The sequence below is a fragment of the Melanerpes formicivorus genome, unplaced genomic scaffold, assembly GCF_026170545.1.
Source record: "Melanerpes formicivorus ecotype bairdi unplaced genomic scaffold, bMelFor1.0.p_v2 SCAF_100, whole genome shotgun sequence".
Lineage (NCBI taxonomy): Eukaryota > Metazoa > Chordata > Aves > Piciformes > Picidae > Melanerpes > Melanerpes formicivorus.
The window spans coordinates 1,160,517-1,173,726 of NW_027142452.1; the positions used below are offsets into that span (position 1 = coordinate 1,160,517).

The 13,210-nt window shown below is 58.0% G+C and overlaps 2 protein-coding genes across 29 annotated transcripts in view; one reads left to right on the top strand and one right to left on the bottom strand.

Annotated features, from left to right (window-relative positions):
• The window catches only part of MAPT (microtubule associated protein tau), a 66,781-nt gene extending 60,168 nt beyond the window's left edge, over positions 1 to 6,613 (top strand). For 23 of the 25 annotated variants that reach the window (XM_068166443.1, XM_068166444.1, XM_068166440.1 and 20 more), the window contains 2 exons: positions 324 to 436; positions 3,380 to 6,613. In XM_068166443.1, the coding sequence (XP_068022544.1) occupies positions 324 to 436; positions 3,380 to 3,595 (329 nt within the window). In that variant the 3' untranslated portion in view covers positions 3,596 to 6,613. Of the gene's footprint in view, positions 1 to 323; positions 437 to 2,251; positions 2,408 to 3,379 lie in introns of those variants that run through there. The other 2 variants (XM_068166436.1, XM_068166447.1) reach the window with 2 other exon arrangements.
• Positions 6,614 to 10,383: 3,770 nt separating this feature from the next.
• The window catches only part of KANSL1 (KAT8 regulatory NSL complex subunit 1), a 119,217-nt gene continuing 116,390 nt past the window's right edge, over positions 10,384 to 13,210 (bottom strand). For all 4 annotated transcript variants that reach the window (XM_068166430.1, XM_068166428.1, XM_068166426.1 and 1 more), the window contains 2 exons: positions 12,929 to 13,178; positions 10,384 to 12,314 (listed from right to left, as the gene is read on the bottom strand). In XM_068166430.1, coding sequence (XP_068022531.1) covers positions 12,009 to 12,314; positions 12,929 to 13,178 — 556 coding nt within the window. In that variant the 3' untranslated portion in view covers positions 10,384 to 12,008. The remainder of the gene's footprint in view (positions 12,315 to 12,928; positions 13,179 to 13,210) is intronic.

A 13,210-nucleotide genomic window follows, 5' to 3' on the forward strand; every position in this document is an offset into this window, starting at 1 on the left:
GCACACCTTGTCCCTAAATGGGAGCTGCTGGTGTTAGGGCAGTCAGGTGAGCTCTCTGCCCTTCGTTCTGTAAAGCACTGGGATGTCTGTCAGCTCTTCACAGCATCCTCTGAGGAAACTCTTCACCTTGGTTCCCACTTGCCCTGGCTCCTGGATGTCCCAAATCACCACAGGGTTGCCCCTTCTGCCATTTTCCTGGTCCTAAACCTCTGCTCACCCTCACCCTGCTTTGGCTGAGCCTCCTTGGAGTGGCAGCTGAGCCCTCAGGGCTTTCTCTCCAGCCTGGCCTGGGAGCTAACCCAGCTTGTGCTCTTCTCTTCCAGGTGGTGGCCAGGTGGAGGTGAAATCTGAGAAACTGGACTTCAAAGATAAGGTGCAATCGAAAATTGGGTCCTTAGATAACATCAGCCACGTCCCTGGAGGAGGAAACAAAAAGGTAAAGGGGCACTGGGTGGAGAGCAGCTGCGAGGGTCCTGTGAGCAGGAAACCAAAGGCTGCCTGAAGTCTGGCTGCAGAGAAGGTCCTGCTTGCTCCACTCCTCCTTGGACCACACCACCTCTCCTCTCTGCTCACCAGGCAGCACTTTTGGGTGCTCAAAATGATTTGCTGCCCATGTCCTAGCAGGGGCTTATCTGTGTGCCCAGCCCAAGGGCTGAGCCACTCAGCTGCTGCCCACTCACCCTCCTGCCAGTGGCTGCTGCTGCTGGGCAGAGCCCAGGGCTCCGGAGCTGCATCTCCCAACCCCAGGAACCTTTGCAGTGGCAGAGTGTTGAGGACAGCAGGCTCTGTGCTGCTGGGCCCTGGCAGATGTCAGTGGTAGCCTCTCCTGTGGGTTCCTACTCTCTGCTGGGCTCTGAAGTTGGTGCAGAAGCATTCCTGCCTCAGACCTTGCACGTTAAGGGGTGCCAGTGCCAGCTGCTTTGGCATTCTGTGTTGCCAGCCTGGAGGTGGCACAAAGCTGGCAGCTCAGGGTGCTGCACAGGTGCTGGTTGCCCAGTGGAAGTGGAGCATTAAGGGCTTAGGTGTCTTTAGAAGAGGTGACCTTGCAGCAGGCCCTCACGTCAGCAGATGACCTCCTTCAAGTCTCAGCCTCCCAGGCAGGGCTCTGTGCCCACACCAGGGAGTGGTATTTGTTGGGAGGGCTTTAAATTGAAAGACAAAAGCCAGTGAGGGCAGAAATGCTGAACTTGGGGTGAGCCTTTCCTGCCAGAGGCTTCGATGGTGACTCCACAGTAGGTCTTGGGTAAGTAAAGCACCACCAGAACCTCCCTTCAGGGCCAGCCAGGTCCCTGGCAGGCAGGGGAGCAGGTGGAGCAGGTAAGCTGAATTCCTGCAGGGCTTCCTCTTGCTTGTTTCTCAACCACTTTTTCTTCCCAAGAGGAGGGGAAGATTCTCTTTTGGCTCCTGTATTTTGGCACTTTGTTCTTGGCCATGTTTCCTCTGTGCACCTCCCAGCTCTGAGGGACTGCTTGACTTCCTTGCCCTTCTCTCGCTGCTGCTGTGCATCAGGCTGCCCTGTGCTTCACTCAGCCCCTGTGTGGTGCCACTGATGATCCTTCCACAACCTGGCACCTTCACTGGGCCATAGTTTGAAGAACTTGTCCTTTGGAGGGGGAATTGATGTGCAAGGCTGTGACCCAGCAGTGGTGTCGCCTGCCTCAGCCCTCCTGTGTGGCAGTTGCTCAGCTCCACACCAGGAGGAGGTTGTTGGTGTGAGCTGAGGTCAGATGCTGCCTCGGGTTTTGTCTCTTGTCCAGCCCACTCCCCTTCACACCTTGGCACCTGGGGTCATCCCCAGGCAGTGCCACTCTGAGGTGGGACACTGCATTGAGGGGACAGGACACCCTGGAGCCCCATCAGCCCTCCATGTGGAGCAGCTGTGGGCAGCTCACTGCCCCTTCCCCAGCCTTCTCCACATGCCCTGGTGCCCTCCTTGCTGTGCCACACAGGATCCAGGTTTGGACACCCCAGCCACAGCTCTTGGGGCTGAGCACTGGGCCCTGTGCTGAGTCCCCCAGGAGGAGCCAGGGTGCTGCACGAAGCTTTCCTCCCCATCTCCAAAGTTCTTCCTGTGGGTCAGTGAACTGCTCTGGTCTTCAGATCTTTTTCTCCACCAATTTTCTATTTCTTTCTTTTTTTGGCTTTTTTCCCCTGCTGGTTGACATTTATTGGATCTTGGACTTTTTTTGTTGTTGCTGATGCATTTTTTGCCCCTCCCCCCCCCGCCCTGGGCGGCTTTCTTCACCTGTAGAGAGAGAAGGGCAAGGAAGACAAGACCCAGCCCCAGGCCGCTCGGACCCCGAGCCCAGACCCTGCTGGGCTCCAGGCCCTGGTGCTGGAGCCACTCATCCCCCCGGAGAGCCAGCCCCCAGCCCTGCACTCGGCTGGGGAGGGCACCAGTAAGTAGCAAACCCTATCCACATCACCTCCCCTCCCCAGCAGAGAGGGGCTCAGCTCCTGGGAGCAGCCTTTTGAGGGTGGAGGGGCAGCTGTGTGGGGATCCCACCCCCACCCCCCCCATCTATGGTTGGACTCCATGGTCATGAAGGTCTTTTCCAACCAAAACCATTCGGTGAGCCTGTAAGCCTCTGCCAGGGGAGTGGGAGCAGCCCAGGCTGTGCCATCTGAGCCTGGTGCCAGGGTGCTCTGGATGGGTTTGGCAGCATCCCGAGGTGCTCCAGCCCTGCCATCCTCTCTGGTTGTGCCTACTCCTTGTGTGGGCGACTGGAAGGGACCTGCCTGTGGACTGGGGGCACCGGGGGGGCACCATGCCAGCAAACTTAAGCTTTCCTCCCAGCTGCACAACAGCCACCAGCTGGCAGGTGAAAGCCTGCCTGGATGCACTCCTGTGCAGACTATCCTAGGTGATCCAGCTTTGGCAGGGGGGTTGGACTGGGTGATCTCTGGAGATCCCTGTGAGGAGAGGCTGAGAGCCCTGGGGGTTCTTAGTCTGGAGAAGACTTAGAGTTGGTTTAATAAATGTTTATACATCTCTGAGGGCTGGGGGTCAGGAGGGAGGGGACAGGCTCTGCTCACTTGCACCCTGTAACTGGACAAGGGGCAATGGATGGAAGCTCCAGCACGGGAGGCTCCACCTCAACCTGAGGAGGAACTTCCTGACTGTGAGGGTCACAGAGCCCTGGAGCAGGCTGCCCAGAGGGGTTGTGGAGTCTCCTTCCCAGGAGACTTTGAAGACCTTTCTGGATGCATTCCTGTGCTGGATTCTGTGGTCCTGCTCTGTCAGGGGCTTGGCCTCGATGATCTCCGGAGGCCTTTTCCGACCCCTAACATCCTGCGCTCCTTTGATCCTGTGTCTGCCATCCCCCCGGGGCGCCCCCCGCCGCACCTCGCCGCTCAGCAGCCTCTCCTCTGCCTGCAGATTGAGACTCACAAGCTGACCTTCCGCGAGAACGCCAAAGCCAAGACCGACCACGGCGCCGAGATCGTCTACAAGTCCCCGACCATCTCCGGAGATGCCTCCCCACGCCGCCTTAGCAACGTCTCCTCCACCGGCAGCATCAACATGGTGGACTCCCCCCAGCTGGCCACGCTAGCCGACGAAGTGTCTGCTTCGCTGGCCAAGCAGGGCTTGTGATCGGGGCACGGCGGGGCCGAGAGGAGAGCGAAGATGAGGGAAAGGAAAACAAAACCACAACAAAACGAGAAAAAGAAAAAAAAAGGAAAGAAAATAATAATAATAATAATAATAATAATCTGGCCTTCTTCCTCCGTTCCTTTTACAGCTGCTTCCCCCCCCCCCCCCCTCACTGGTTAATGATTTAACTGCTTTTACTGTTCATTCAGCTCTAGCTCCAGGACTTCAAAAATCAGTGACACCATGAGGTACAAAACCTCCTCTCCCCCTGCTCCTCGGAGCGCACAGCCCCTGCCCCTCCTTCCCCTCCTCCCCCTCCCTGCCTCCCCTCTCCACCGTCCCTGGGATCCCCTCGCTGTCCCCACCCCGGCAGCACCACCCCGGGGAAGCGGGGAGGGGGCAGAGGGAGGGGGCAGCCGCTGACCCGAGCACCCCCCAGCACACGGTGGGGGGGATCCCCAGGGGAGGGGCCGGGACCCTTCCCGCTGTTCGCGGGCTGGGGTCCGCCAGGAGGGCCCCTCCCTTTCTGCACTAAATTTGCCTGCTGATTTGGGAGAAACCTTTTGGGTTTGGGTTCTTTTTTCTAACCTCCGAAAGCCGAGATGTGTCTGAAGGTAACGGCCGGGTGTCCCCTAACCCGCTCCCAGCTCCGGCAGCTGGGGGACCGGTGATGCCAGGCTGTCCCATGGCGGCAGGGGTTTCCCCCCCCCCCCTTCCCCTCCCCCCTCCCCGGGCAGCCCCTTCCCCTCTCTCCGTGGCTGTGCTGGAACCGCTGAGTGGATGAGTAGAGGCTTCCCTCCCCTTTCCCCCCCCCCCCCCCTTTGGCAGCCCCTCGTGTTGTAGAGTAGCTTTGTCTGTATATGCTTGGACCGTGCCAGGGTGCTGATTGTTTCCATAAACGAGCATGTGTTGAAAAAAGAAAAGAAAACAAAAAAAAAGGATAAAAACAAAAAAAAAGAGAAACTAATAAATGCTGTAAGTAGTTCTGAGCTGCCCCGCGCCGGCTCGGGGCCAGGAGGGGGCCGAGGAGAGCCTGGCCAAAGCTCCAGGCTGCGCCCAGCCCTGGCACCGCATGCCTGCCGGGCACACGGGTGGGTGCAGAGCGGCTGCCCGGGGAGGGCCTGGGGGCTGTGCCGCTGCCCGAGGTCGGTGGGCGAGGGGCGCTCGCAGCTCCGGGGCTGGGCGGGGCCCTGGGTTTGGGTGCAGTTTGTAACAGTTTTGGGTTGTTCTTTTTTTTCCCCTGTTGTTGTTGTTGTTTTTCCCTGCAAGGTCAGCTCAGAGATCGCGGAAGCGGCAGCTCCATGGCTCTGCTGGTCTGGTGCCCTTGGCAGCGGTAGGAGACAACCGGGAGGACGCGAGGGCAGCTCTAGCTGGTGGCTCTCCCTGCTCGGGGGCCAGCATCTGCTCCTTGACCCTGAGTCCCCTTCCCCCTCCCACCCCGGACACTCTCCTGGGTGGGGTTTGCTGCATGTCACCCCTCACGGTGTCTCCTGTGCACAGCACCGACCCTCCCCAGCTCACACGGGGGAAAGGAGCCGAGTTCTCTCGTTCTTTTGCTGCTTTTGTTCCTCTGGCAACCGAGGGAGCGTGAGGGGGTGGCCCAGGGCTGTGCTGCACCCCATGGCTGTCCCTGTGTGCCCCTCTCTTCTACAACCAAAGAGGCTGAGATGCGACCAGTGCAGCTCAGCGAGCGTCCTCCCCCTCAGCCCCCTCCTGAGAGGCACCAGCTGAGCTGCGGGATGGAGCTGGGTGGTGAGGGCAGAGGCTGCAACCCAGGGAGAGCAGAGCTGGCCCAGCAAGAGGCCCCGTGCCTGGGCTGACTGGGACAGCACAGGAAGGGTCTCACTGAGGCACCAGTGGTTGTCTTTGGGATGGTGGCTGGGGCGGGGGTGGGGGGTACCGAGACTGCTTTAGCAGCTGTTACCCAGGGCCAAGTAGCTGCTCCTCTCCGGACAGGACCTACCCCATCCTTAGCAGGCAAGGAGGATACCTGCTGTGGCCTTTGCACAGCCCACATGGGCCCCTCAGGGGGTTTCTTCCTGGTGCTGGGCAGCTCACTAGAGGAAGGCTTGGTCATGGTGTTGGGGGGAGGGGAGGGATGGTGGGTTTGGGGAGGGTCCAAACCTTGTCTCTGCAGCCCCAGGAGCTGCTTTATTGCTGGGGAGAGGCTGGTCCGGCAGCACCACGAGCAGGCCAGCTCCAGCTTGTCGCTCGCTCCGGTTCGGGTGACTCAATGATTGTAAGACTCCGTTCCAGTCCCTGACTCTGTCTGGCTGTGGGAGCCGCCGCGGTGTCTGTGCCCTCTGTAACCCCAGCACGGGGAGAACCAACCCCCCGCTCCCCCCCGCCCTCTTGTCACCCTTTCTGGCTGCAGGACGGTGCCCAGCTGCACTCGCCCGTCCTGGCCTGCCCTGTGCCACCCCCACTCCCTCTGTGCCCCTCCTGCCTGTCACCAGCACCCCAGGCCGGGGGGTCTGTAGCATGTGGTGAGCTGCAGCGAGCAGCCCCTTCCCACTGCGAGTGTCCTCAGCCGAGCACGACGCCTCCCCAGCCTGTCTGCCGTCCCCTCCCGGGGTCCCAGGACAGCCCTTTCCATCCGCTGCTCTCCTGCTGTCCCTGTCCAGCAGCCTGAGCCACATCCCCGACCCCAGCGCCCCCCACCCCGACCCCACGTTCAGACCCAGGCCTGAGGGTTAGCAGGAGCAGCTGGACGGACCTGACCCACGGCTTTTCCTTTTACTCCACACACATCTTGGTCTGAAAAGGGTTCAAACCGGCACCGATTCAACTCGACCCCTGTGTTTCTGCACTCAAAGAGAACTGTGGTTGTGACGTGAGCTGCCAGCGGCAGCCTGCCGGCCGTGCTGGCAGCCCCTGGGAGGGGAGGGAAGGTTTGATCTCAGTGTATCATTCTAGCTTAGCTTCTGTCTGTGGGTGTCCATGGTGTATCGTGCGTTTTAACAACTGGTTTACACTGTTGCCGTACAAGTGAATTTGGAAATAAAGTCCTTGCTACGAGCCCTCGCAGCTCCTCCTTCGCACCGCGGGGCCGGGAGGGGACACCAGGGGAGTCTTGCAGCCTGGATTCGGGTCGCAGTCCGACTTCATCCTCTCCTTTCCCTGCCGCTGCCGAGCCCCCAGCAGCCCGCGGCAGGGCGTTTGCTCTTCCCTCTCGAGTACCACCACAGCCCTGGCTATGGCTTCCCCCCCTCTTCCCTGTGGCAAACTGGCTGCAGGAAGGCAGCAGCACAGGCAGGGAAGGGCAGAGGCTCTGCAGGGAGGAAGCCCAAGTTTTATTTTTGGCCCATGGTGTGACCATGGACACTTCCTCAGCTGTGGAGGGAGGCTGCACAGCTCTGCCCCTACCTGAACTGGTGAGTGCTGGGGCTGGGCAGAAGCTGTTCCAGGTCACAGCAATCCCTTATTCCCCCCTTCCACTCCATTACTGTGGCAGCACGTCACAGCCCAGCACCCCTGAGCTGGGGGCTCTCAGCCCAGTACCCCCCAGCTGGCAGCTCTCCTAACCAGCACCCCCCAGTTACCAGCACTGGGGTGGCCACAAAGCCACACCAGGAGCCCTTTGCTGTACCCTGACCCCTGGCCCTGGCTGCTCTGCAGCTCAGGAGTTCCCAGAGGGGCAGGATCAGGTTTTTCCTCCTCTCTTATCATTACCTGCAACAAGCCCGATGCTGCCCAAGCTGCTGCCTCCTACTCCTTTGCTCATCTGGCTGATGATCACCAAGCAGCTTCCTGCTCCCCATCCACTCAGGTAACAGGCACCCAGTGCAGTTCTCCTCTCTGGGGAATCCAGGAGCATTCTGGGAGGCCACCTCCCAGCCCTCTCCTCTTGCAAACGTTCAATTTCCACAGCAAACCCACCTGTGGGGACTAACCTGGGTGTGAGTTGGCATGGGTGTGGCAAACCAACCCCTCACCCACCCCGAGGGCATCCAACTGAGCTACAGCAAGGCTGAGCTCACTCCTCCTGGGCTCTCCTGCTGCATCATCTCCCAGCACAAAGCCCAAACCCCAGGATCCTGCGGGATGATTCCTCTCTTGTGCTGTGAGGACAGGCTGGGGGAGCTGGGGGTGTTCAGCCTGGAGAAGACTCTGGGGGGGGCCTTAGAGCTGCCCTCCACTACCTGAAGGGATCCTACAGGAAGGCTGGAGGGGGACTTTTCCTGAGGGTGTCTAGAGACAGAACAAGAGGGAATGAAGCTGAAGGATCTTGGACTGGAGATTAGGAAGTTCTTCAGTGCAAGGGTGGTGAGACTCTGGAATAGGCTGCCCAGGGAGGTTGTGGATGCCTCCTCCTTGTGGGTGTTTAAGGCCAGGTTAGATAAGGTCTTGAGCAGCCACATCTAATTGTGAGGCATCCCTGTCCATGGCAGGGAGGTTGGAGTAGCTCTGAGATCCCTCCCAACCTAAACCATTCTATGACTAACAGGAGCCACTGGGAAACAAGGCAAAAAGGAGGCTCCTGGAACACAGGGTGCAGCAGATGCCATCCAGCCTGAGCACACCCAAAGCATCACAGGATGTTAGGGGTTGGAAGGGACCTCCTGAGGTCATTGAGTCCAACCCCCCTGCCAGAGCAGGACCACAGAATCCAGCACAGGTCACACAGGAACACATCCAAATGGTGTTGAAAGTCTCCAGAGAAGGAGACTGCACAACCTCTCTGGGAGCCTGTTCCAGGGCTCTGTGACCCTCAGTGAAGAAGTTCCAACATGAGGTGGAACCTCCTGTGCTGTAGTTCTACATCCATTGCCCCATGTCCTATCACAGGGTGCAAATGAGCAGAGCCTCTCCCTTCCCTCTTGACCCCCAGCCCTCAGATACTTACATTTATTAAATCCCCTCTCAGTCTTCTCTGCAGACAAACCACAGAATCAGTAAGGTTGGAAAAGACCTCAGAGATCATCAAGTCCAACCTAGCACCCAACACCTCATGACTACTAGACCATGGCACCAAGTGCCACATCCAATCCCCTCTTGAACACCTCCAGGGATGGGGACTCCACCACCTCCCTGGGCAGCACATTCCAAAGGCCAATTACTCTTTCTGGGAAGATCTTTCTCCTCACCTCCAGCCTAAACTTCCCCTGGCACAGCTTGAGACTGTGTCCTCTTGTTCTGGTGCTGCTTGCTTGGGAGAAGAGACCAACCCCCACCTGGCTACAACCTCCCTTCAGGCAGCTGTAGAGAGCAAGAAGGTCTCCCCTGAGCCTCCTCTTCTCCAGGCTAAGCAACCCCAGCTCCCTCAGCCTCTCCTCACAGGGCTGTGCTTGAGGCCTCTCCCCAGCCTCGTTGGACACAGCCCCAGGGCTCTCAGCCTCTCCTCCCCAGGCAGTGCTGCAGTCCCTTCAGCATCCTTGTAGCTGCCCATTGGACTCTCTCCAGCAGATCCCTGCCCCTCTTGAACTGGATGCAGTATTTGAGGAGAGGCGAAGGGGCGGGGCAGGAGGGGCAAAGGGGAAGGGGCGGAGAGGTGAAGGGGCAGGGGCAGGAGAGGCGAAGGGGAAGGGGCAGGAGAGGCAAAAGGGAAGGGGCAGGAGAGGTGAAGGGGAAGGGGCAGGGGTGGAAGGGTGAGGAGGTGAAGGGGCAGGGCAGGAGAGCTGAAGGGGAAGGGCAGGGAGAAGCTCCCTCCCTGTCTCTGCAGGACACACAGCCCCTTCCCCCACCCCGTCACGACCCCAGAGGTGACCTCCCCAAAAGCTTTTTCCATTTCCACTTCTATTTTTTTTTGTGTGTTGGTTGTTTGCTTCTTTTTTTTTTTTCCTTCTTCCTTTGTTTTTGTTTTGTTTTGTTTTGTTTTCCATTTCCCTTCTTTATTTGTATGTTTTTAAAGTTTTTTATTCTTTTTTTTTTTTTTATAAGCACACCCTCTGTGCTTTTTTTGCCAACAGAATCAGGACATTAACAAAGATCAGCTTCTCGGAAGAAAAGCAATTTCTATGTAACAAGGACATTACACAGCTCAAAGCAGGAAAAGAAAATATTTACAAAATACAAGGGGGGGGAGGGGGCTGCTTGGTTGTTTTTTGTTGTTTTTTTTTGTTTGTTTGTTTTTTTTCTGTCACTCTTTGTGGGGGGGTTGGGTTTGATTCCTGGTGTGTGTGTGGGGTGTGGGGGTGTGTGGTGTGGGGGTGTGTGGTGTGTGTATGGGGGGGGTGTGGGCTTTATTTTTTTTCCTGTTGGTGCTCAAAAAGGGTCGTTCAGAATTTTCAACCTTATAAATAGAAGACTAAAAACCAAAACCAAAACCAAAATAAAATCATCAAAAAAAAACCAAACCAAAGAGCAAATAAAAATGAGAGAGAGAAGCAACTGGATGCAGGGGGATGGGGGTAGCCTGGAGGGGAAGGGGAGGACACTGGAGGGGGTGGTTTGGGTGAAGGACAAGGATGGCAAAGCCTCGTTGGAAGATGAGGAACAGGACTGGAAAATAAACTCACCCCCACCCCCACCCCAAAAAAAACCAAAGACAAACCCAAAGTGACCACAAAAATGAAACCAACCACGAGATAATGTTGGAGACTGGGGGGGGGGGGAAGAGGGGGGAGGGGAAATCAAAACCCCAACCATGGAGCAGTTTAGCAACTATTCTGTTACAAAAAAATGGGAAAACCAACCAAAAAAACACAAAGAAAAGAAAAAAAAAGGAAAGAAAAGAAGAGGTCCTTTGGGGGGGGCTGGGGGGAGGTTTCCTCCTTTTTTTTTGGGCTTTTTTTTTGGGCTTTTTTTTTTTTCTTTTCTTTTTTTTTTGGGGGGGTGGGAGGGGGGGAGGGGGTGGGAGGGGGGAGGGGGGTGGTGTGATTATACACAGGACAGGCACAACGCTGGCAAACAGGACAGGGACCGACAGCCACACCGCGGGGACGGGGAAGCCTTACGGATGGGAACGGTGTGTGTGAGTGTGTCTGGGGGGATCTGGGAGGCACTGTGGGTGTGGGAAGGAGGGGGAGAAAGGGAAGGAGGGGGAGAAAGGGAAGGAGCAAACTGGGCTTGAAAAGAAAAATCCCTGTCAGGAGCTGCTGTGGCAGGACCAAGGAGTGGGCAGTGAAATGGAACCGACGCCTGTTCGGGGACCGTGCGTGGAGTGGAGTGAAGCAGTGGTGACAGACCCCCACGCCTCCCAGCACCTCAGTGCCTCCTTCTCTCTGATTCCCCCTTTTCTGAGGCTAAACCCACCCCCCCCAGGGACCACCTGAGTGCCTCAGCTCTGCAACCCACCTGCCTGTCCTGCTCCTCTGCCACCCGCCGTGCCTGGCAGCTTCTCGGTGCTGCCCTCACCCCAGCTCCCCAACCCTGCCGGGGGCGCAGGGCTGAGGGCAGAGCTTGGGCACTTCCCAGCTGAAAGCTGCTGCTGGCCTTGGCCAACAGCCCTGTCCCCAAAGGGCATCCCTGAGGTGCGTGGTGACTTCTGCTCCTGCTCAGAGCATCCCCAGCACCGAGCTGGGCACTGCCCCCTTCTTGCCTTTGACCCAGGACAGATGGGGGAGGTGTGGAGGAGGCAGCTCCAAGGGTCCTTCCCTCATCCCCCCTCCCCATACCAGGGCAGCCCAACTTGGGCATGGCAAAGGGCTGCTCCCAGCCAAGGGACAAAGCAGGAGGTGGTGGCAGCCCCAGGAGCCGGGAAGGTGGTGGGAGAGAGCATTGCAGAGTCAACCCTCGAGACACCTGGAACTACAACTGAGGGGAGGGAAACGCCAGAGAGCGAAGGTGCAGGGTGGACACTGCACAGGGAGGACAGACAGACAGACAGTGAAGGCTGCAATCCCAAGACATCACTTTTCACCACTAATTTCACTCCACTAAAACCTTTCAGGGAGGGGGTGGGAAGTGAGTTAAGAGAAGAAGAGACCCTTCTGCTCGAGGGAGAACTATCCCTGACGTCTGCTAGTCAGCTAAACCCTGTGCTCTAGTTTTATACACCCAAGAGGAGAGGGGAGGAAAAGAGGGGGTGGGGGTGGGGGGGTGTCTGGTGGGCTTGCTCCCCTCCCAAAGCTTCGCTCCACTGGGAGGAAATCTGGGGGGGGGGAAGGGGGGGCTCTCAGTCACATGACAAGGAAACATGGAGAAGAAAAACAAAAAGAAAGAAAGGAAGAAAAAAATAATAAAAGAAAGGAAGAAACCAAAAGAGGAAACAAAAACCCAAAACCAAAACAAAAGAAGAGGAAATCAAAAAAAGAAAGAAACCAAAATAAACAGAGGGAAAAAAAAACCAAAACAACAAAACCAAACCAAACCAAAACAAAAAAAAAAACCAAAAGCAGTTTCTAAACTCCTTAAATTCACTAAAAACTGTGAAAATTCCCGGCAGGATGTTTGAATATCAAACGCAGATTTTGGAAGCTTTAATGCCAAGAGTTAGTTCTGTGTGTTGGTTTCTATGTCTTCCCGCATGTCTCTATCTGTGCGCTGGCCGCTGAACTGCTGCGGAGGAAGAGGAGGAGGAGGAGGAGCAGGAGGAGGAGGAAGAGGAAGAGGAGGAAGGGGAGGAGGAGGAGGAAGGGGATGTCACCAGAGGGGTTCGGCTCTTGAGGCTGGCCAGGTTGGGCAAAGCAGAAGTGCCATCGGGCTCCCGGGAGGATTTGCCGCCCGACGTGCGCCGGGTGCAGCGCGACAACCGCTCCTGGGCGTCGGATTGGTCCTCGCACTCTGTCCTGGGATCGTAGGAGAGCGGAAAGGTGCGGCGCTCCCAGGGCTGCACGGCCTGAGGGAGAGACAGCCTGTGCTCACAGCAGCTCTTCTGCCCCCCTGCCCCCCTTGGAGCAGCTCTTCTGCCCCCTTGGAGCAGCTCTTCTGCCCCCCTGCCCCCCTTGGAGCAGCTCTTCTGCTCCCCCTTGGAGCAGCTCTTCTGCCCCCCCTTGGAGCAGCTCTTCTGCCCCCCTGCCACCCTTGGAGCAGCTCTTGGGCTCCCCTCCACCTCCACCTGCCAACTCAGCTGCTCTCAGCTGTGCTCAGAGCTGGCAGCTCCACAGTGCTGTGCTGGGCATGGAATCGTTAGCAGCACAGGGGAAGCTCTGGCATGTGTGGGGAGGAAGCAGCAGCCTCTAAACTGAACTGGCTGCTGGAGAATCACCCAATGCCCAATGGCCCCAGGCTCTGCATCCTGCCCAGATGACCATTTGGATGGCATCCCCCACAGGCAGGCTCCCAGGCTGTCCCCCAGCAGCGAGGGGGTCAAACCAGTCCTGTTCGAGCACCACAGTCACCTTCATCAGCAGCGCTGGCTGCAGGGACAGGAAGCAGCTGGACCTTCCCTCCCCCCTCCAGGAGCAAAGGTGGGGGCACGGGGCAGGAGGGGAGGCAGCAGGCAGCACTCACCTGCTCGTCGAAGCCGGCCTCGGGCGTGGAGCAGCGAGTGGTGTCCTCGCCGGACAGGAGCCGCAGGGAGTCCCGGGAGAGGGGGGTGAGGGGGGCAGAGAGCAGTTCGGGGCTGATGGGGCTGCGCGGGGAGTGGGTGTGGGACAGCTCCGGGTGGGAGTGGCAGCTGCCCACGTCAGGGGAGGCCGGCTGGGGGGTCGAGGGGTTCCCCAGCTGGGGGGTCGTCCGTCCGTCTGTCGATCTGTAAGACCTGAGGTAGGAACACAGCCGAGAGCCTGCCTT